The sequence below is a fragment of the Scleropages formosus genome, chromosome 23 (genome assembly GCF_900964775.1).
Source record: "Scleropages formosus chromosome 23, fSclFor1.1, whole genome shotgun sequence".
In the NCBI taxonomy this organism is placed as follows: domain Eukaryota; kingdom Metazoa; phylum Chordata; class Actinopteri; order Osteoglossiformes; family Osteoglossidae; genus Scleropages; species Scleropages formosus.
The window spans coordinates 12,496,433-12,519,105 of record NC_041828.1 but is presented as its reverse complement, the minus strand read 5'-3'; the positions used below and the strand labels follow the sequence as shown (position 1 = coordinate 12,519,105).

Below are 22,673 nucleotides of genomic sequence, written 5' to 3'. Positions count from 1 at the left end.
TTTCATGTCAACACTGTTCTTGATTGTAATACTCAAGTGAAGTGCTGTGTCCTAATTTCCTGGGGAGGATGTGAGTGGGTTGGGGTTGGGGTTGGGGTTGGGGTTGGGGTTAGGGTGGGGGGAACAGACCGTCATTCTAACTGCATAAAACTTGTATTTTTAAAACTCTTTATTTGTGGAGGGCATAGTGTTCTTGGATGACTGAGAGCAACTATGAAGGCATCTATTCATTGACCTTGTTCCATGAAGCCAGTATGAAGTGTACAGCTGCTTTCTTACAGTGCGCAGTGTGTTTGGGAGAGGAAACTGACTTCACCCACCTTTTAATAGAAAACAGATATCCGTCTGAGTAGTTCGCAGTCTGTTCTCGCTGGAAACGTCTAAGTTACTTAGAGTAACTTTTTTTGCTTTGAGTTGTCCGTCTTTTTTCTGTAAAGGACAAGAGTGATTTTGTACAAGGTGTCCTGAAAAGCCTGCAGACATTACACCATGATTGTTACATTGATGTAATTAAAAAGGATAAAGTTCATGGCCCAAATAAAGAATTATATAACATAAAAACATCCTGTTATCAAAATCAGAGGCCAGTTTTGTAAATTTGAATCTAAATTTGGGCACTTTTATCTGGGCACAATCTTAACCCTGAGTTCCAAGAATTTATCAGTGCGTGTAAAGAGAGCCAAGGATGATGATGATGTATACGTGGTGTTTGGCAGGCAGCCCTGTGAACCAGCTGTACAAGTTAAATGCTTTTGTGGATTTTTCCTGGATGAATGTTATCATGATGTTGCCTTCCATTTTTCTTTTGGTAGCATGCCATTGAAGACTTACTGGTTGTACAGTACATTGCATATCTGACTAAGAGAACAACATGACGGTTAAGTTAACTTTGCATAAAATTTATACATTCATCAGATGATTTTATCCAAGTTGACTTGCAACTCCAAGTAAACAAAGCTGCATTCCAAAACAGATGAAGAGCTTTAGACAGAAACAATAAATACAGCTTGTTAGTTTGATACTACCAATTTCCTAGCTCATGCTACACAAATACATGCCTGTAGAAGTAATGTAAAAACAGGAAATTTGTAGATCAAAGTAGCAGATGGGGATGGACTAACTTACAGAGCTGACAGGGGCTTGAGAGCAACATGGGTCTGAAAAAGACATACTCAACAGTGCTGAGTGTAATGTGTTACCTATGAATTTAGTTATTACATTTACATTTATTTAGCAGACTCTTTTCTCCAGAGTGACTTCCAATGAACTCTATGTAGTATTATCAGCCCGCACACCTTATTCACCAAGGTGAGTTAGTACTAGAAATCCAGTTATTACTTATGGGTTTAGTTAATATATTACTCTCATTACTCCTGTAAACATCCATCCATGAACAGATTCATTTAAGTGAAGTTTGTTTTTTTAGCAGTACAACAGTCGAAAGCACTGCACAGTGTTAAAGGCCTGAAGCATGTCTGAGGTGCATGGCCCTGGTTTGCTTAGGAACGAGAAATATTTCTTAGGTCAGGGCAGAGATACACTCTATTTGGTAACTCAACATGGAGAAAGATCTCATTATTCCTCACCGATAGAATTACAGAGGCTGAACAGGTGTCATCAAACGTTCTTACACTTCTTTCTGTTTCAAACTATTGCAGATTTCCTTCTGCTTAACTCTTCCTTTGATGTGTTGAAAAGAAGCAGAACATATTGGTTTGCATTGGTTTTAGCTCATGCAAATATAAATGTGATGAGAGTTCTGCAGAGCAATACATTTTCTCCTCTGATTATATTAGCAATGTATGCTCCACCTTTTGCTGTATCAGACTACTTGAATCGATAGGACTTACCGAATATCTTCCAGCATTCATTCTTCTTTACGTGCAGTGTACACTTCCCTATTTTATTCATCTCAATTATTTAAAGAATTCCACCTACAACACCAGCTGCGCTCTTATTTTCATTCCACTTTGTATTGTTATCGCTGTCCATCCTTGCTGTGAAATTAGTGGGTGAGAACTCCTCTAGTGTGAAAACTAGACTTGCGAAAACCACATTTACACTGTCTCTGTAGTAGTTTGCGTCAGGACAGCGCTCTTATGAATGTAAGACACTCAGTGCTGGTGTCTACTTGTGTTCCACTGTGAGATCCAGTCTCACAGGTTCTGTGTGTTAGGAGATCTGCTCCTTGGTTATTACATTCTTCAGCTCAGCAAGTGACCTGTTTCTGCTTTGTCTGAGAAAAGATTTATCTAAACAGTGTTGAAAAACACAATGTTCAAACTGTTGTGTGTAGAAAGAAGTTCACGTTGGTCATTTATTATTTCCACATGTAGACAGCTTATGATGAGTAAAATTTTAGCCTCACAGCTGTTTTGTCAAAGCAGAAAAACGTTTAAAGATTTGAAAGGATTAGTCACTTGCTGGGGGGGCGCGGTGGAGCAGTGGGTTGGACTGGGTCCTGCTCTCCGGTGGGTCTGGGGTTCAAGTCCTGCTTGGGGTGCCTTGCGACGAACTGGCGTCCCGTCCTAGGTGTGTCCCCTCCCCCTCCAGCCTTACGCCCTGTGTTGCCGGGTTACGCTCCGGTTTCCCGCGACCCTGTATGGGACAAGTGGGTCAGAAAGTGTGTGTGCGTGTGTGTGGTCACTTGCTTATTTTGTAATAGCTGCCCATGGGGAAAGAACCACTTACTGCAAAGAGGCTGATGCACATCTGCTGCCTCTTTTGCTAATTTGGCTTCTATGCAAAATTAAGTAAAATTGGAGAACTATTTACTTTGCACATATACAGAAAGATCACACTTCCTAGTTGGACCATACTTTGTTCAGGAGCAAAGGTTAGACTGATGTATTGCCTTTTAAAATACCAGTAAGACATTTCAGTTTTATTTTCAAGGTTAATTATTAATGCACCAGTAACTTTTATCCTATGAAAACACACACACACATTTTCAGAACCGCTTGTCCCATACGGGGTTGCAGGGAACCGGAGCGTAACCCGGCAACACAGGGCGTAAGGCTGGAGGGGGAGGGGACACACCCAGGACGGGACGCCAGTCCGTCGCAAGGCACCCCAAGCGGGACTCGAACCCCAGACCCACCGAAGAGCAGGACTGTGGTCCAACCCACTGTGCCACCGCACCCCCTATTCCTATGAAAACATTTAACTTAAAGAAGATCTTTCACAGACAGTTAATAATAGACTTGAGCAATTAGAAAACTGCCAAACCATAGCTTATGCTTGAAAGAGATCTCTATTAAACATGGTGCATGTTGTGATGTGACAAGTCACTCTGGAATTTTCCTCTGATTTTATTGGGTTGTTTCCAGGTTTCATTTATACTACAATGACCAGACTCAAGCTGGCAAGAGTTTTGCTGTAGTAATAGAGCCTTGTGACTGGCTTTTTACACTTTCAGTTTTTCATTTTGTTCACATGATTTCCTTGCAAGAGCACAACCTGGCTTTTTTTGCTGCATGAATGATCAAGTCACATCTGTGTGCACATCATATCTGCACCCTGCCACAGTAGATGAGGTGCCATTACTGTCTGTGGTCCAGCCGTTGTTCCAACGTGCATCTCTCATCCCAGCAGACTGGGGCCATGGTCAATGCCACTCTGCTGACTCCGATACCATTGTATGCTCCTGATGGCAGATCTCCTTCCCTCTGGGCTATTGGAGGCCTGCGTGGTTGTTGGAGTTTCTGACGACAGACTCAGGGAAGCATGTGAGGTAAATGTACAAAAGGAATCCAGTTTTTTTCCTCATGTACTTTCACTTTCTACCTGTAATCAGGGCATAGAGCACATTCTTGCATTCATGTTTTATTTCAGCTTGTTTTCATGCCGCTCCTGTATGTAATGAAATGATCATTTTACTTTTTATATTTTGTATACGGTTATATACTATTAGAGCAATTTCAGTTCAGGACATTGCCCAGGGTTCTGTCTGGTATATAGTACTGTGCAAAAGTTTTAGGCACTTGGTGGGGGGGGGAAGCTGTAAAGTGAGAATGCTTAAAAAAATAATGCTCTTAATTAATAAACTTCCTACAAAGCTTAATTAACCATCCATCGTCAACAACCGCATGTCCTGAGCGGGGTTGCGGCGGGCTTGGCCGGGTCCTGCTGTCTGGTAGGTCTGGGGTTCGAGTCCTGCTTGGGGTGCTTTGCGATGGACTGGCATCCCATCCTGGGTGTGTCCCCTCGCCCTCCAGCCTTGTGTCCTGTGCTCCTGGGTTAGGCTCTTCTTCACCGCGACCCGCTTGGAATAAGCGGTTTCAGACAGTGTGTGTGTGTACTTTGTTTTTTTAACAACATACAAAGCATACTGTAACTTTTTGTAAAAGGAATGCTTGGAAATCTAAAATATGCTCTTTCCCAGTGACACTAATGCAGAAGACATTAAATAACCGTCTAAAACAAATATTTTTGTGAAACATGTAAGTGCCTAAGACTTTTGCACAGTACTGTATAACTGACTGCCTTGATACATTTACATTTATGGATCTGGAAGTAACTTTTCTTCAAAGCAGCATACAGCTCAAAGTAAATAGAAGTGCATTCTACAACAGACAGGACACTCGCATACAAAAATACGTGATTGCTGAAGCATAGCATTTTTATCTGATAACCTTTTCCTAGCACACAGATTCAAGTAACTATCCGTAAAAAGTCAGATAAGACCAGAGAAATATATAGATAAAAGTAATGGATGGTAAAGGGCTGACTTACGAGGATTTCAGGAGTTTGAAAGAGACACGTTTTTGACCCCTTGTGAGCAAGAACACCAAGTAGCCAAAAGTACATAAAACAGTTTATCACTATAATGCATGCTACGTGCTTCATGGTTTGCATAAACTTCTGTTCACATGTATCTCCTGCCAGTATGAAATGTTTCTCATCTTGCCTGTGAAAAACTCTGCATCACCTTGTCACCCTTCTTCTTATAGAAGCAAGGCAGGGAGCAGGAGCTCCCCTTGTTGGATGCAGAAGTCTTACAGGTGCATGTGCCACCCTTTGTGACCAAGGAGGATGTGTGGGGGTCCCAGAGCGGAGTCACTCGAGTGCAGCGTTGCCGCTCCTTCATCAAAAAGAAGAAGGAGAGCCTCATGCCAGCAGCTGACAGTGCCACAAAGAGCCAGGAGGCAGATGCACAGGACGTCAGTGTTCCTACAGACATTGACCTGGTGGCCCTACCACAGCTCTGCTTTCCTGGTACTGGTGGGCCTAGTGCAACTCGGCTTTTTACGGACTGGCTCCATCGACAGTCAGAAACTGAGCAAACTATGCTGCAGTTTTGTCTCCAATGACTTCTCTTTGAATTTTAGAGGAGATAAGGTTGATCTCTGATATCAAATAAATGATATGTGAGCAGGATATACACTCAAGAAGGGCAGGCTTATCAGCTGTGCTTGGCTTGCTTTTATTTTAGCACTATTTTTGGCTAATTTGATACTGTTTTCTTATTTTTCTAAACATTATCAGGCCAAGTTTAGATTAACTGTTTACTGAAATAAGGAAGAAACATCATCTGCCCAGCTTATAAACTTAGTTAAAACTTTGAACACCAGGCAGAATTCTGTGCAGTTCTGAGTTGAGGGATCGTCCAGATTTTTATGAAGGGGTTGACTTGGAACTGTTCTATTGTTACATTAAATATTGGTGTCTCACTTGAATAGGAAATTAGGGGATGAATACAACCACCATTCCAGAATTCCAGTGCAGACTGCTGTGATTCCATTGATTTTGAGATTATAAGACTGAAAAACAGTTTCACTTCAAAACAGTGGTCCCAGCACATGCTAGGAAGAGAATTACAGTAATAAAGTATTTTTTTCTGTATTTATATACCTTTACTTGATTAAAATATCCTTATATGTGATATTAGGATGCAAATATATGACCTGTTTCTAAATATCCACAGGAATATGTATGTATGTGTCACTATTCCTGTATATAATATGCAACATACCTGTGACATTGTTCTGCAAAAATATATTTAATTTGAATACTTTGTTAAATGTATATTGATTGATGTTCTAGGAGGGCTTCAAGTAGCATACGAGTCATGTGAAGACAGTTTCCACTTCCTTGTCTTCACGGACGTCTTGGGCAACCGCACGCATGGAGTGGTTGTCCAATATTATAAATCTGTGCAGGTAGGTGTCAGATAATGCTGTCTTGTTTCTGCTGAAGATTTTTACCTGCATGTTTGAGTCCTTAAAACAAAAAAAAAAAAAAAAAGTTCATAATGATAATTGTGGAACCTTACTCCATGTCAGCATGAGCTGATGTTTTGCTTATGTTGTGATTCTCCCAGGACACAGTACTGTATCCAAATGGACAGCAGTCCTCTTCAAAGGGCCCTCGTCTCTATTGTCCCTTTGGCATCTGCCTCATCTCTAAATATTCCTACTACAATGCCCTGAAGGACTGTTTGTCATGGTAAGACCATAGCCCATTCACCGTGTTTATTGCTGCTGCTTGTGGCTACTCTCCATATCACTTTCTCTTTGTGCTTGCCTGCAGCTTGATGCTCCAGCTCAGGGCCTGCCGCTGGATGGACTGGAGAGGCATGGTGAAGGAGTTTGCTGCCAAATTGGCCTTGGTGCCCCTGCCTCCACCGGGACACCTCCATCTGGTGAGCAGTTACTTGTGTTCAGCATGTGGTGAAATAGTGCTGTCAGTTTCTGAGACAAGTAATGGCTCTACACCATGTTGACTTTTCCATTCAACTACTGAAACCATTTCCATGAGAAGCCATGATGAGGGGTATGACTTCCTCTTTATGTTGCTGCCTTCCCCTGCCCCACTCTACTCCACGTTATGCCACCATTCCTAGGTGTTCAACCTTCGGCCACTGCTCATCGTCCTCCCTTCCAAAGAGGACAAGGAGCAACCTGCTGTTGACCTGGACCTTCATCTTCCCTTTCTGTGCTTTAAGCCCAGACAGCTTTTACAGGTGAGTGTATGTTATGGCAGCTGAAGTACAGCAAATTCATTAAAGAAAAATATACAGTATTTGTGGACAAAATGTAATTATTTAACAGAAATTGTTGCTGATATCATCATGCTGTTTGTTTTTGCTACTAAAAGTGGAAAACCATTATATAGGAAATGTGTTATGTAAAAAAAGTGACGAGGATTGGAAAGGTGTAGGAGTTTCCACTGAGGATCAAGGGATGAGTATAACTGTGCTCTGTAAGCAGGTCATCACCGGCATCCTGACAGAGCAGCGCATGGTGTTCTTCTCCTCGGACTGGGCTCGGCTCACGCTTGTGGCTGAGTGTTTCATGCTGTTCATCCGCCCACTCGTGTGGCAGCACCCCTTCGTGCCCGTGCTTTCACGTCAGATGCTGGACTTCGTCATGGCACCTACCTCCTTCCTCATGGGCTGTCATCTGCACCATTTTGAGGAGGTTGCCTCGGTGAGATTGATCCTGCCATTATGTACCATGCATACAGTCTTGTGTGGGACTTGAGCCAGCGGTGTGTAGGTTACAAGTCATGGCTACAGCTGCAACCCTACGTGCTGTCACCATGTTTTTTTTTTTTTAGTAAAAGCTATGTTACTAAGAAGTTGAAGTAATTGCTGTTGTAAATTAGTTTAAAGTCTATATAGTATCTTTCAAATCCAAATGAATATGCAGTTCATAGTTTGTAATAATGATTTGTTACAGAAATGGCCAGCCCTAGAGTGCAGTGGCTGCAGGGTGCCCTTTTTTGCTGCAGCTGTTACTTGCCTTGATGACAGGTTTTCATCGGGAGTTAATTAAAATAGCTTGTTCAAAACTTGAAAGGCTGTGGGTCCCAAAAGCCAGGCTGAGAAATAACTGCTTTAGAATAGCATTTTAAATTTGTTTTCACCAATAAGGCTGAATCACAGTATTAGGAATGTTCTTACCTTTGCAAGCAGTTCCATCAATGGGAAATAGTGACTGTTCTGTTGACGCATCCCTCTCCTAGGAAACGGATGAGCTAATCTTAATAAATATGGACAATGGGACAGTGTCATCTTCGGGCTCAGAGAGCGTCCTCATCCCGGACATGCCAGCCGTTGCTGAAGAGTGTTTTTTGCGGAGGTAGGGAAAGGTTTCTGATAGTACTACTACACATCACACAAGCACTGACTTCCATGGCTTCCTAAAGAACTGTTTGCCTGTCTAGAAGCAGAGCTTTGTTTATGAAGTGACATTTGCTATTTTATTTTATGTCAGTGTTTTTCAATTGTATAATCACAGTTTTGAATGTCATGAAATGAATGTCATTTGGGAGTGGAACAAACAGTGGTTTGGTAGTGGAAATTCAGACCTCCTGCAATTGTAAATTGGAAGCTGGAGGTGACAGTGTTAAAACAGAGATTTTGTTTAATTCATGCTTGAAGCCATGCTGCTCTGTACTGCTCTGCCATCGTAGTGCTTCACCTCAGTTTCACCTCACCTCAGTAAAATAACTGCTTCCATGAGAGGGTGGAAATTGTCAGTGGCTTTTGATCGTGTGATAAAATGTGATAGCTGTGCAACTAAAAGTACTTTTATCTGACATTTATGAGTTCAGTTTGTTGACACCTTCAGTTACGCAGGACAGCTGGTAGTGTAGTGCTTAGAGTTACTGCCTTTGGATCCAAAGGTCACAGGTTTGAGCTCCACTTCCGGGTGTAGTACCCTTGAGCAATGTACTTACCCTGAAATTGCTCCAGTAAAATTACCCAACTGCATAAATGGGTACATAACAACCTGGAGCTGAACACGCTCAAAACAGTGGAGATGATCGTAGACTTCAGGAGAAACACCTCAGCATTATCCCCACTCACCATCATGAACAGCACTGTGGCAACAGTGGAGTCATTCAGGTTCCTGGGCACCACCATCTCACAGGACCTGAAGTGGGAGCCCCACATAGACTCTATTGTGAATAAGGCCCAGCAGAGGTTGTACTTCCTTCGCCAGCTGAGGAAGTTCAACCTGCCACAGGAGCTACTGCTGCAATTCTACTCTGCAGTCATTGAGTCCGTCCTCTGCACCTCTATAACTGTCTGGTTCGGCTCAGCTACGAAGTCAGACATCAGAAGACTGCAGCGGATAGTTCGGACTGCTGGAAGAATCATCGGCACACCCCCCCCAGCTCTCGGAGAACTGCACTCGTCCAGAGTCAGTAAAAGGGCTAGCAAAATCATTGTAGACCCCTCACATCCAGGCCACTTCCTCTTTGAACCCTTGCCATCTGGCCGGCGCTACAGAGCACTGTGCACCAGGACAGCCAGGCATAAGAAAAGTTTCTTTCCTCAGGCCATCTACCTCATGAACACCTAAATCTCTCCCCTAGAGAGTAAACCGTGCAATACACACACACACACACACACATTTTCAGAACCGCTTGTCCCATACAGGGTCGCGGGGAACCGGAGCCTACCCGGCAACACAGGGCGTAAGGCCAGAGGGGGAGGGGGACACACCCAGGACAGGACGCCAGTCCGCCACAAGGCACCCCAAGCGGGACTCGAACCCCAGACCCACTGGAGAGCAGAACTGCAGCCCAACCCACTGCGCCACCGCACCCCCCTCCGTGCAATACATAATGCTATTTATATTTATAACTATTTATCACATTTCTCTTACACTCCCTTGCATTTGTATCTAGCGACTATTTTTGTACTATTTTTGTATATTGGGTACTTTATATTTTTAAATATTTTTTATCCCTTGCTCACATACTCTATCTTCTCATCTGTGTCTTGTCACTGTCATTCTGTCTGTGCTGTGGTAGTTCCTGTCACCAAGACAAATTCCTTGTATGTGCGAACATACTTGGCAATAAAGCTCGTTCTGATTCTGATTCTGATAATGGTAACCTTAACGTTGTAAGGTACTTTGGAGAAAAGTGTCAGCTAAATGAATAAGTGTAAATGAAGAACAAACAGCAGCACTTTTCAGTTGTTACGGGCAAGCTTTAATTTAAATATTTAATAAGATCTCATTTGCGTTGAGACTTTTTCAAGAACAGTTAAGTTTTATTCTGATGTCTAAATTTCATAGTTTCCTCATACTTAGAGATGCTGTGTTTAAAAGTTCATTATGTGCTGACTGAAGGAGGGATTCCATTTGTGTGATTGTGGAAACTGTTTCTCTTGCCTTTAGTATTGTTCACCTTGTGTTAAATTTATTTGTGGCATATCATCAACTGGTGAGCATATGGCACTGTTTCCTCTAATGTGGCAGTGCTATGACAAACCCACCTGTTTTCACATGCATGAACGGGTGTGCTGGTCTGTCGTATTCCTGCCAAGGGGCTCTAGGCCAATGATAAGTTTATCCTTAAAGTAATGAAGGGCAGAGAACAGCCATCTCGTACACACAAGAGAATATGGGCCTGTTTGTTTTCCCTAGACCTGTTGGCCACCAGTACTACGATAGGGGACAGCAGTACCAGCTCTGTGTTCTTCTCTGAAAGGATGCTTATGTCTGAGTTTCATATTGATTTTGTATGAGAAAAAGTCATATGCAGCCCTTCTTACCAAGAGTGTGAGTGCTGCTATTTCACTGCAGTCCATGTACTTTTGTATTTTTATCAGAGTTACTGATTTAATTCTTCTAAAAAGACAAGGGTTTTGTAAGAGCTGTTAGCTGTTTGAATTTTTTTTTTTTTTTTAATTTTTACAGTGAGTAAACATTGTCCAGTCATTTATGAAATATCATGTCATCATGACAGAGGTGGAAACATTAAAATCTTTAAAGAATATATGCGGGGCAAAATAGCATGAAATTATTCTACTTTCTTAGTGCAACCTCTATAATTTCTAATATCTGCTCTCAGTAAGTATTCCATCACCTAATCTAAAACTGAACAAACTGTTAAAGTGCATGTTTCAGAAACATTGAATTATGGAATTATTATTAGTTATTATAGAATTTATTATAGTTTTTGTAATAACAAATTACACTGTTCAGTTTTTTTTTTCGATACCCTACCAAAAAAATTCCCCTCTACCTTTGACAGTTACAAAATATAGAACGGGGCACTGTGTGGTTTTTGTGTTCACATGCAAACGAGGCAAATGGAAGTGCATGCAGCAATAAGTGAATCTGCATTCACTGTGATGCCAGTTCAGTAAAGATTTATAGAGCATGCTAAGACCTGTGCGTGAACAGCCTCCTCGGTAGTGTGTTACTGTGGACCTTCATGGCTGAGTATCTCTCAGAGTGCATAAGTACAAATGGTTGGAAGACTTCAAAGTCTGCACTCTGAACACCATTCTTGGTATATAGCCATTGTGAGGCCCAACTGAAATGTGCTGCTGATAGCAACATGCATGTCAGAGTGAAATGTTTCTTCACTGCTTGCAGGATGGATGCACTTCAGGTTCACTATGACCTGCATGTTTGTCACCTGGGGATCAGCGCAGACATAAACGAGCTGCGCGCACAAAGAAGACAATGGCAACAGAGCCTTAATATGGAAATCCAGAAGATAACCCTAGAATTAATGGTCAACATCTTCAGGTAATGGTTTTTTAGGGTGTGGCCATTGGACACCTCTTGTAATTGTATGTTTTGCAGATATATTTGAAAGTGTCACTAGTGTGACTCTAGATAGGTTTTTTAAAAATTATACAGCGTCCAGTAATGACAAAATTATTTATTCTCTGTGTTCAGTATTTTTAGACCTAGTAATGAACACATCTGTTCATACTCAGTTCTACAGCTGTTAAACGAAGCCTGGGAATTTTTACTTTAGTAGCTGTACTGAACTTTACTGTAGTGTTGCTGCAGATTACACTGCTGCATTGTAATTAATTATTCAAGGACCAAAAAAGCAAACTACAGATGCACTACTTTTATGTTGTAGTGGTCCTTTTTTAACCGCCAATGTCAATGTTTTGCTTCTCAGGGAGGTTCATGATCACCTCAATTATGAACACCGAGTGTTTAACAGTGAGGAATTCCTGAAGTCCAGGAACCTTATGGATCAGCCCTTTTATGAAAAGGTGCCACCCTTTGACGCATTTCTTTTGCTGTATATTTCCTCTGAGGACCCAAGAAGGTTTACTTTGACAGTTATATGATCACATTCCCTCATCCCTAAGAATTTTTCGTTTGCTCCTTATGAATGGTAGGTGTTGGAAACGCACATATTCCATTCTTTCCTGAAAGACCGCCTCAATAGGAAGATGGATGCTTTCTCTCGACTGGAACTGAGCACACGGTCCGAGGCACAGCGGTATGAGTCTCCGGTTCCTTTTTCCATTGCCCCTTTGACTTTCTGATTGTACTCACCTTGTCCCACTGTGTATTGTTGCCCTTGAGGCCGCATTTTACTAAAACAGCTTTTGCGGGTTGGGTGGGGGTGTTTTAACATAGACTGAAGGTGGGCATTGAATCCCCACGAAGACTTACAATGCTGGAAATGGCACGGAAAAACAGCACCCCAGAGAACCGTTTAAGCAAGAGGCTGGGAGTAAGCATGCCCAATCTGGGGGAGGAGCAGGCCGTGGGCTTCCCACCAAGGCAGACCTCATTGAAGAAACTGCCCCTTGAGAGTGGTAAGATGGCACCCAGGATGGAAAAAATCATAATAACAAAATAGGCAAGTTTAAGATGGTAACCCAGCGAATGCGTGCTTTTCTTTTGGCTGTCTGTGTGCTGCAGCTGCAAAGATTTCCCCATGGCCCATAAAAACCTTCCACCTTCCCGAGTTCCCAAATCCCCTGGATTACCACAAGGTGCAGTCTTTCTATTCGGAACTTATTAGCCTCCTGGACAAGGCCATCTCTTTAGTCTCCCCAGATAACTCTGGCCTCTTGGCCAGGTACTACTACTTACGTGGGTTCCTGAACAGCACAGCGGGCAAGCAGTTGGATGCCCTTAGGGACTTCCAGAACCTCTACAGAACAGACATGGATATCTTCCCCAATGAGCTGGTGAGGGCCCTGGTGGACTCGCTGCCCAAGGAAGAACGACAGCTGGCTGAAAAACGTTCTGAGATCAAGCGCCTCATTAGCAGGATAAAGAAGGACCGTGAGATGGACCAGTTCCGTCGAGATGATACCGTGAAGAAGTTTGAGCTGCCCAAGAAGCACATGCAGCAGGAGGACTTTGTGAAGCGTGTTCAGGAGTCTGGCATTGTAAAAGATGTAGAGACTATCCACCGTCTGTTTGAAGCTCTCACTGTAGGTAAGTAGAGGGTAGGTGCAGAGGCAACTGGGAGAAGGTGGAGCTGTACAATCTTTCTCTGTAACTGTGGTGGTGGTTGTCTTTCACTGATTAACACATGTTACGCTGTAATTATGAAAAAAAAATTAACCGAGCTGTACAGAAAAGTTTTCAGTGGTTACTGTTTTATATTTTGAATGTTGTTTTTTTTGCATTATTAATTTTAAACAATGTAGTCAGTGCAATAATCAAGAGTTTATGCATGTAAATCTCATCATGATTCTGTGATTTACCCTTTACTGTTACCTCTAGATTAACGTACATCTGTTACAAGACATGTACTCATTGTGATATGTTCTTGTAACTGATGCAGAAGTGGATTAATTTGATTGTCCCCTAATCTACTGCATTAGAATCATGTAACAGTGGCTTGGGTGGGCAAGGTGTGGACATGACAGCGAAGTCTTCTTCCCAATCTATCTTTTACCTTGATTGCCCTGTGGATGGTAAGCATAGTGAGTGGGCAGCATGCCAGAGCAGCAGGCTGTTGCATGCGCTGTGCTGGGCTGAGCTTGTAGAGTGCCTGTGTCTGTCTGCTTTCCGGTGGTGTAACACATCCTTTACATGCAAAACTCCAGCTCAATAGGCAATCGCTTTGCTGTGCTTCATTGTTTAATTGAAGTATCATTTCAATATGTCCTTTCTGCTCAGAGTGAAATGCAATTGCTTGGTTTTTCTCCTTTTTTTCAGACAATTCTTTTAATCCTTCAAAATAAATGACAAACTACTGCATTTTATATTTGCTGTTTTGTCTAGCCTTTTGCAGTCTTTTGGCTGTAGAAGATAAATGATAGGGTTTTTCACACCATGTTCATTTTCTACAAGATATATGTCTTATTTGGCTTTGGCCTGTTACCTATTTCAGCAGAGCTATCTTGCTTGTTTCTGGCTCTTTTTGTTATCGTCGTTAGGCAGCCAAACAAGACTTGAAATTGCAGCAGTTCAAGGATGCTGAAACAGGTCTAAGCAGTACTTTTCCCTCAACTTGATTTTAGACTTTTAATGCCTTCATGCATTGTCAAATGTGAAAGTAAGTAGAAGATGATAATTTGGACCCAGAGATTTTCTTGTCAGTTGCTAAGATAACTCATGAAATTCAGCTTTTCATGTGAAAAGCAGATGAAAAAAGATCAGAATCAGAATCAGAGTGAGCTTTATTGCCAAGTATGTTCACACATACAAGGAATTTGACTTGGTGACAGAGACTTCCACAGCACAGACAGAATGACAGTGACAAGACAGATGAGAAGATAGAATATGTGAATGAAGGATAAAAAATATATAAAAAAGATGTTGAAATAAGTCATTCAGTTTGGGGTAAATAGGAAATCTGAATATTCCCAGTCTCTACTGGCAGCTGATTGAACCTCCCCCTCTCATCCACACTACCACTGCACCACCCACAGGTCAGCAGAAGCAAGTGGACCCAGAGCTCTTCCGTGTTTTCTACACCTTCTGGAAGGAGACTGAAGCGGAAGCACAGGATGTTCACCTTCCTCCTGGGGTCATCGAGCACCTGGACACCAGTGAGTGTGTCTACAAGCTGTCCTCCTCCATCAAAACCAGCCATGGCGTGGGAAAAATTGCAATGACCCAGAAGAGGCTCTTCCTGCTGACTGAAGGCCGCCCAGGATATGTAGAAATCACCAAGTTCAGGGACATCGAGGTGGGAGCCAGATGCATCCAAAGCTCTTTACCACATTTGATAGATCAGCTCTGAGAATTCTGGATTCAAAGTCCAACAACTTGATGCTAAAAGTTGCTCATTCCATTATTTTAGTACAGAAATGCTTTAAACATTGGTTTAGTAGGAAATAGATATTGTCATTTAGTGGTTGGTTAATCTTTTTATGCAGGAGGTTAAGGTATCCTCAGCACCTTTCCTTCTGCTGAGAATCCCAACACTGAAGATCAAGAGAAGCTCAAGGAAGGAGATATTTGAAGCAAACCTGAAGTCTGAGTGTGACTTGTGGAATTTGATGGTCAAGGAGATGTGGGCAGGGAGGAAAATGGCAGATGGCCACAAGGTCAGAAATTTCTACACCCTTTGTCAATATAAATATGAATTGAATTTTAGGAATTATGGAGGATGAAGGTAGTGTTGTTGCATTCTGAGATGTGAAGCTGTTTTAGAACAACACAGATTGTACCCTTTAGAATTAGGTAATATTTGTAGAAATGAGATACTCAGGATATCTCTTTTGGGGGTACGGTGGTGCAGCGGGTTTGGCCAGGGCCTGCTCTCTGGTAGGTCTGGGGTTCGAGTCCTGGTTGGGGTGCCTTGTGATAGACTGGCGTCTTGTCCTGGTTGTGTCCCCTCTCCTCCAGCGTTGCGTCTTGTGTTGCCAGGTTAGGCTCTGGTTCACCACGACCCCGCTAGGGGCAAGCAGTTTCAGACTATGTGTGTGATATCTCTGTTTTTTTCCTGTTACTTTAATTTTTTGTATCCTCCCTGGTCTTGGAATTGATACGAAGAATATAAGGTCTGTTTAAAAGACTAGCTAAAAGGTTCTCATGGTTCTTGAAATTAATTTTCACAAAACACTCTTTCTTCTTTGAAACTCAAGTTGTCAAGTTTCTGTTTTTGTAGGACCCTCAGTACATGCAGCAGGCCTTGACCAATGTTCTCCTCATGGATGCCGTGGTTGGTTGCCTTCAGTCACAGAAAGCTATCTTTGCTGCCACCAAACTGGCCTATTTTGACAAAGTGAAACTTGAAGGTACTGTATCTACCTCTGGGAGTTAGACAGGCATGATGAAAACAGGTGATGAACATGCTAAGGTGTTTTGGCCATTACAATACATTGTGTAACTCCAGAAGCATCCCCAGATACAACCTTTATTCAGCAATTACTCTGGTATTGTACTGCTCATTTGTGTATCTTAATTTAATTAAAAAAAATTGGTGTGGGTATTGGGATTTGTCTGTGTCTTATGCACCTACTTGAATGATGAACCTCGGTGCAGCAAGTGGTAGGGAACAAACTAGGTTTGCTTTTGCTGAGATGTACGTCGCTTTGAACAAAAGCGTCTGCTAAATGAATAAATGTAAATGTGTAAAACAGCGATGTGGATAGTAACTAAATAAAAGAGAGCTAACCAGTTAAGCTAAATTATTTTTTAAATACACATGCCTTTCCTTTGATTTATTTGAATTGTTTGTGAACAAAATTGTTTGTAAAAAACACAGCTGGACTAAGTCTTAGGACTAAGGGAAAGTCAAAGGTTTATGGTACATGATTCTATCGATATTAGCAAGTCATTAGCTGTATGTTTATACAAAGTCACTGCCATCCTAGCTGATATTTTGAGTTCTAAAACTTGAAAACCTAATAACATAAAGCAAAAAATGCAGTTTGTAATGTTTGTGCATTCCTTGCCTCATCACATTGTTTCTACATTAATTCAGCTGTGTTCAAACGTTGGAATATATTGGTATTTCTACTTTTGGAAAATAGATTTGGAAAGCTGTTTAATGTTATTTCTGTTACATTTAGTACCACATTTAGTACCTATTACAGTTTTGTTCTACAAAGGTTACAACTACATAAAAAATACTTTAATAATAAAATATTTGACAAAGTTTTATGCAGTTTATTTTGGGATTTAATTCAACTTAAGGATAAAAAATAATAATTAATAATTGTGTCCTACAATTTTTGTTCTGAAAGCACATGATCATAAAGCCCTTAACTTAATAAATGCATTTATTAAAGGAGTTAATAAATGCATTTTTGCTTCATGTAATACAGTGTATGCATAGAGCTTTGATTAGCAGAGTCAGGTTATGACCTGTCACCTGTTTGGTGCATCTAAGTAATTTTAGACCAGTTAGTTATAACTAGTCGATATTTTCATCTTTAATTTTTAGTCTTTGAACTGTTCACCATGTTTTTTTTGTTTGTTTTTTTTTTTTTAAACTTTTGCACAGTGCCTATGATGGTTCCAAAAACAACTTCTGAGACCTTGAAACACAAGATTAATCCATCTCTGGACCTCACCAGTCCTCAGGCTGTGGATGTCCTCCTCTACACGCCAGGTGGAACAAATCAGCCATTTTACCCCTTTCAGTGTTGGAATTCCATTTCTCACCCTCTAAAGGCATCCAGGATAGTTGGAAAAAATGTATTCAGAATGGAACTGAGAAGTCTAGTGTTTAAAAGATCAACTGGGTTATGAGTGTGGATTATTAGGAAGTATGACATCCAATCCAAATTATGATTTTTGTATTCATCACTTAAGAAAAAATGTCTGCTGATTAAATTCAAGTGGTAAATTGGAACAAAAACAAGATGACGCTTTGGTATGTGTGGCTTGGAGTTCCCTGCTCTTGATTAAAACAGTATCTCAGTTAAAACCACTTTACCCTGTGGAATTCTTGTTTTTTTTCTTTTTTGTCTGAATGAGCAGCTGGAACTTTATACCATTTGATTGTGTTTTCAGTTTCCATTCAGATTAATTGTAATATTTTCTGACCTTTGGAGGATTATGAACCCAGTATTGTCTTTGGTCATTTTTTAGAGAATTATGACCCAAATGATGGAATATTTTATAAGTGTTACAAGTTATTGACAAGAAGCTTCTATGATTGAAAAAGTAATTTTTTCAATATTTTAACACAAATTATGCAGTGCTAAATTGATGAAAAAACTTTTGTTGGTGTTAAAAATGTATAACATAGATGTTTCAGCTACATGTGTCCTTGGTCGCTATCACTTGCTTTGCTGTGGTCAATGAATGAAGAATTTTGATACACTTAGTGAAAATTGATTAAAATTACAAAAATGGAGAATAAAAACTCTGGCTTTTCAAGCAGCATTCTAGTTATTGGGTTGAATGGACAAAATGATTTTCAGTAATCTAAAAATATCAGTCAAACCTTGCGGCCTTTCCAACTGGTCAAAATTGGACATAACAGTTGTTTAGAAATGTTAATTTTATTTCTAATTCTCCACACATTTTTGCCAGATCAGCATATGTGACATTGACTACACATATTGCTGACCCCAGCACTATATAGAAGGGAATGTATCTCAGCCTCAGTTTGGATTGATTGTGTGTTGTAAGGGAGTAACGTGATTTCATGGGAAGGTCACAAAAAGACAAGAAAACATCAGTAACACTCTTGGGAAAGTGCAGAGCACTATTGAAGCCCTTGACCCAGTAGTGTGCTGTAAATTCATCCATAGATTGCATCCAGGTCACTCTCATCTGCAGTTGAGTATAACCTCATGAGGAAGAGCCCTCAAGTCAGAGTTGTATGTACCAATGTGCAGCAAAGAATAAATACAATACAGTGTCAGTGGGACAAAAATTAGCAATCTACCTTCCACTGACGCAAGGTGAACTCGCTCATGTCCATCACAATTTCCCTGTCATTGTTTGAGTTGTCAGTTTGCCCTTGGTGTGTTTACTCCCAGGCCAGCTGAGCTTCACCGACTCAGACAGCAGCGGGAACCCCAAACTGTGGTGCGCACTAAGCGATGGAAAAGTGGTGGTGTTCGACGCAGCCAGCTGGTCCATTCAGCATGACTCTATCCAAGTTGGGGTATCACGCCTGGTGAGGGCAATTAACTCTGTTTGACTTGGAAGATTTTTGAATGATTGCCATTAACGCTGCTTGGACCTGAGTGATCAGTTTCAATGTGTGCTGTTTGCTGCAGCCTCAGCCTTCAGCGGCAAAGACTTTGCTTCTGTTACAGTGTGGGTGAATGTGACGTAATACAAATGCACACACAGAAGTCTACCTACCTTAGTAAAGTGCTTGACAAAGGCTCCTGTGTGCTGGCACACTGGCAACAGTGGAGACTTCAGAAGGAGTGTTTATATTAATTTAAGGAAAGGCATTCTGCCTTGTACCGTATTAATTAAAGTAAATTGGACCAGTGAGGCAGTAGTTATACATTAATAAACTAGACAGACTTTGTTTCCCCCTAGTGGTGGTTTTACACAAAAAAAGATGAATGTACAAATTTGTATTGGTTTGTAATGGAGGAGTAATTTGACCCTGCTTGGGGCCTAACCTTGAAACGCGCTATATAACTGTTCAATTGTATGTTTCTAGAACTGTATGCTGAGACTGGACCAGCATCAAGTTTGGATCGGCTCCCAGGATTCTGTCATTTACATCATCAACACCCACAGCATGTCCTGCAACAAGCAGCTGACAGAGCACCGTAGTGAGGTCACAGACTTTGCACTTGATGAGACAACTGGCAAAAAGTAAGAGATTGTTGTACTGATAGTAGTGTGTTGCTAAATGCAAGATTTAAACGTGGAACATGTGTCCTCTGTTGTGTCAGAGAAATAAAAATGTACAACACTCTTCTTCACAGTGAAATACAGGCTTACTCCTGCAGTGCAGATGGCATTGTGATCCTCTGGGATGTTGCTACGCTGCGTGTGAGGAAACAGTATCGACTAAACTGCGACAGACTCCTGTCCATTCAGCTTGTCGGTGGAACTTTGTGGTGCTGTAGGTCCTCCCCTGCAACCGTCATATATCCTATTGGAACTGCATCACTGGTGTAACCATAGTCCTTTGTAACTTAAATGTACTACCTTCATATTGCCCATAGTATTTCTGAAGTCAAAGGCTATCTCTGTGAGGGTTCAACTGTTTGTTTTAATGCCCAGGTGCCAGAGACTGTATCACGGAGATGAAGAAAGCAGGTGTGGTGTGTCGCAAGATGAAAATGCCGACTGCTTTCAGCTGCTTCCTCCTCTTGCCAGAGGTTTGCTCATCCTTCATCCATTCATTCATCTTTATCGCCACATATTCACACTGCGCTGTTAGCTCTTTAGTCTCCTTTCATACACATGAAAAGGAAGGCCTTGCAAGTAAATGAGCCCAACTTGTTTTTATCATCAGGAATGTCCCTTTCTCACCTATTCCTTTTAAAAAGCAACCAGTTTTCTTATAAACTGGGCCTTTTTACCTGGAAGGTTTAGCCCTAAGAGTCAAGAGTATTGCATATAGATGAGTGCTCTAAAAATAAGCAGGTTTTACTTTTTTTTTTTTTTTTAAATTTTATCCTAGAACACACATTTTTAAAATTTCTTCCAGAACTAAAAATATACAACAAAGCTGAGTTTTCCCCACTTTTGCAGACAGAGCAGTTGTGGACAGGCTGCACAGATGCAGGTGGGATTTGTGTGTGGCACTGCAGTGACCTCACCAACCCCTCACAGAAGATCCAGCTGCAGGACTGCACTGGAGTCAATTGCATGATCAGGGTCAAGGACCAGGTGAGCCCTCCTTTGCATCACACACTCAACATAGACACCAGGAGCTGTTTCTTTGGGCCCACGTGGCTTTGGCTGAGAAACTTTTCATACTACACATTTAATATAAATGAATTTTTAGTGAATATTAATGTTTCAATTTTGCCCTTGTATTCATCTGTCGTCCTAAGATGCCTCTGACAAAGCCATCAAACAAATTAATAAATATGGTATTTTCTAGTTTACTAGTTGAGGTATCTAGTTGCAGCTTGCAGTCTTTATACATGAAACATGGCTTGTTTAAGGTCAGATTTGAATTTTGCGCAGTGTCATGCTTCAGGTTATTTATACTGAAATGACTGATGATTATAAATGTAATAGCTACTTTGCTAGTATTATTACTGTACTGTTGTAAAAAGAAAAGTATTTAAGTGTTGAATGTGTAGTGACCCAGTCCACGGCTGTTTGAGGGCCTGTGCTCATTGCAGGAATTCTTTTCCCCATCCTCAGGTTTGGGCAGGGTGCCGTGGAGGAGTCGGTGGGAAAGCCAAGGGTAAAATCTACGTGGTAGACTCAGAGAAGTGCACCGTGGAGAAGGAACTGGCAGGGCATACAGATATGGTGCAGGCTCTTTGCTCTGCCGAGGACCGCTACGTGCTAAGTGGCACTGCCTCTGAGGATGGGAAGATCGCCATCTGGAAGGTGGAGTAGAGGTGGGCTATTGCCTCCCCGTGACAGGGAGGCCGCAGTTGCCTGTCCTTCTGGGAAGGCTGGCCTTGCCTTGCGCTTCCTCGTAACCCACACCATGGTGCCTGGCAGTGTCAGTGCCACAGTGTTTTGAGACTATCGCTGCTGGTCATGGAGAGAGGGACTTGGGGAGGGGGGGGGGCAGCAGCAATGTCACTGACAGTGACAGCTCCCATGAGATAATAATGCTGTCACAGTCTAGGTCCATTGAAGCAAGTAGTTCCTGCATAACAATAGCAATAACGGTTAAAAAGTATTTTCTGTATCTTTAGAATATATTCCTGTATGTTCTTCCTGAAGAGTAGCCTTATTGAGGCCCTACTTAAGGTAGGTAGATAATTTATTATGCCTTTGTATATTTTCGGTGTCCCTTAAATAATGTAGCTGTATTAATTGTAGAAATTAAAATCTTTTAATTCTGGACAATATTTAACCAAGTGAGGAAGAGGTTGGCTGTGTAATGTAGTGAATTTGTTTGGATGTGAAAATTCAACTGTATGAGAATTTTGAAAATTGTGTTAGTGGAAAATCATAAAAAAACAAACTGGTCAATATCAGTCTTAGTCATCTGCATTGAACTCTTTCCGATGGTATGACACAATTGATCACTGGAACTGGTTTAGCTGCACACATACGGAATACTGTCTCTTTCCCTCCTACAGGGAACTGGCTGTTAAATGTGTTGCTTTGCCACCGGGGAGCTCTACAATCTCCAAGCATCTCAACCATTTGATCAAAAACCTGGCAATAAATCTCTTGTGCTTTTATACAGTATACATGGGGACATCTTGATAAAGATTTCATTTTTATACCAGTTCATACTGTTGACTAATGTACTTTCATTGGCAATTAAGCAATTGTGCAGCAGCATGTTGTATCTGAATGAGTGCTACACATCTGTCTAACCATCCTTCTCAGCTCATCTTTTGTCATTATTTACATTTGCACTGTTGTAATAACATTATCTATATTCACATTTAAGCTTTGATTAGTAATTAATAATCCCAAATAAAGGGATATTGAAATGCATATGTGGGAGGTGCATTCTTTAGTTTCCTGTCACCATGGTGTAAATGTAATCTTTTGCTCCAGTTCTGTCTAGTAACCAGAAAAAGATTGCTGCTGACTTTCTTAATCCATCGTGGATTTAGGATTTAAAAAAATGCCTTACCAAGAGGAGGTTACCCTGCTTCAACCTTTCTCTGATCCGTTGCAGCTGATGACCTGGTGTTTTCACTGCCCCTCGGCAAATTTCCTTCTGTTTAAATTACTTACTCCTACGAATACTACACCAAGGCTAGGCTGGAGTAACCTGTCAGTCAGGGTTCTCTGGGAGCAGACTTGTGTATTGTGTGGAAATTGAAACTTCCAGTGAGACAGAACATTTGATACCTCAAGATATTTGTACCTACGTATGGAAACATTGCTCTTAAAAGCCTCGGAAAAGTAAATGAACATGTAAATCTTCTGTTAGAATAAAGATTCTGAAAA

General features: G+C 41.3%; 1 protein-coding gene across 4 annotated transcripts in view; it reads left to right on the top strand.

Annotated features, from left to right (window-relative positions):
- Positions 1–22,673, top strand: part of dennd3a (DENN/MADD domain containing 3a) — a 23,956-nt gene extending 1,283 nt beyond the window's left edge. The window contains exons 2-27 of one of the 4 annotated variants that reach the window (XR_003797289.1): positions 3,595–3,733; positions 4,953–5,217; positions 6,046–6,161; positions 6,323–6,447; positions 6,532–6,643; positions 6,845–6,964; positions 7,212–7,430; positions 7,969–8,084; positions 11,346–11,501; positions 11,890–11,986; positions 12,116–12,219; positions 12,360–12,541; positions 12,648–13,172; positions 13,565–13,657; positions 14,618–14,877; positions 15,068–15,238; positions 15,802–15,931; positions 17,143–17,250; positions 18,632–18,771; positions 19,276–19,433; positions 19,547–19,686; positions 19,848–19,945; positions 20,322–20,459; positions 20,946–21,148; positions 21,455–21,509; positions 21,845–22,673. Coding sequence is in view for 1 of the 4 variants with exons in the window: in XM_018731880.2 (XP_018587396.1) it covers positions 3,641–3,733; positions 4,953–5,217; positions 6,046–6,161; positions 6,323–6,447; positions 6,532–6,643; positions 6,845–6,964; positions 7,212–7,430; positions 7,969–8,084; positions 11,346–11,501; positions 11,890–11,986; positions 12,116–12,219; positions 12,360–12,541; positions 12,648–13,172; positions 13,565–13,657; positions 14,618–14,877; positions 15,068–15,238; positions 15,802–15,931; positions 17,143–17,250; positions 18,632–18,771; positions 19,276–19,433; positions 19,547–19,686; positions 19,848–19,945; positions 20,322–20,459; positions 20,946–21,146 (3,867 nt within the window). In the remaining 3 variants the exon portion in view is untranslated. The other 3 variants (XR_003797288.1, XR_003797290.1, XM_018731880.2) reach the window with 3 other exon arrangements.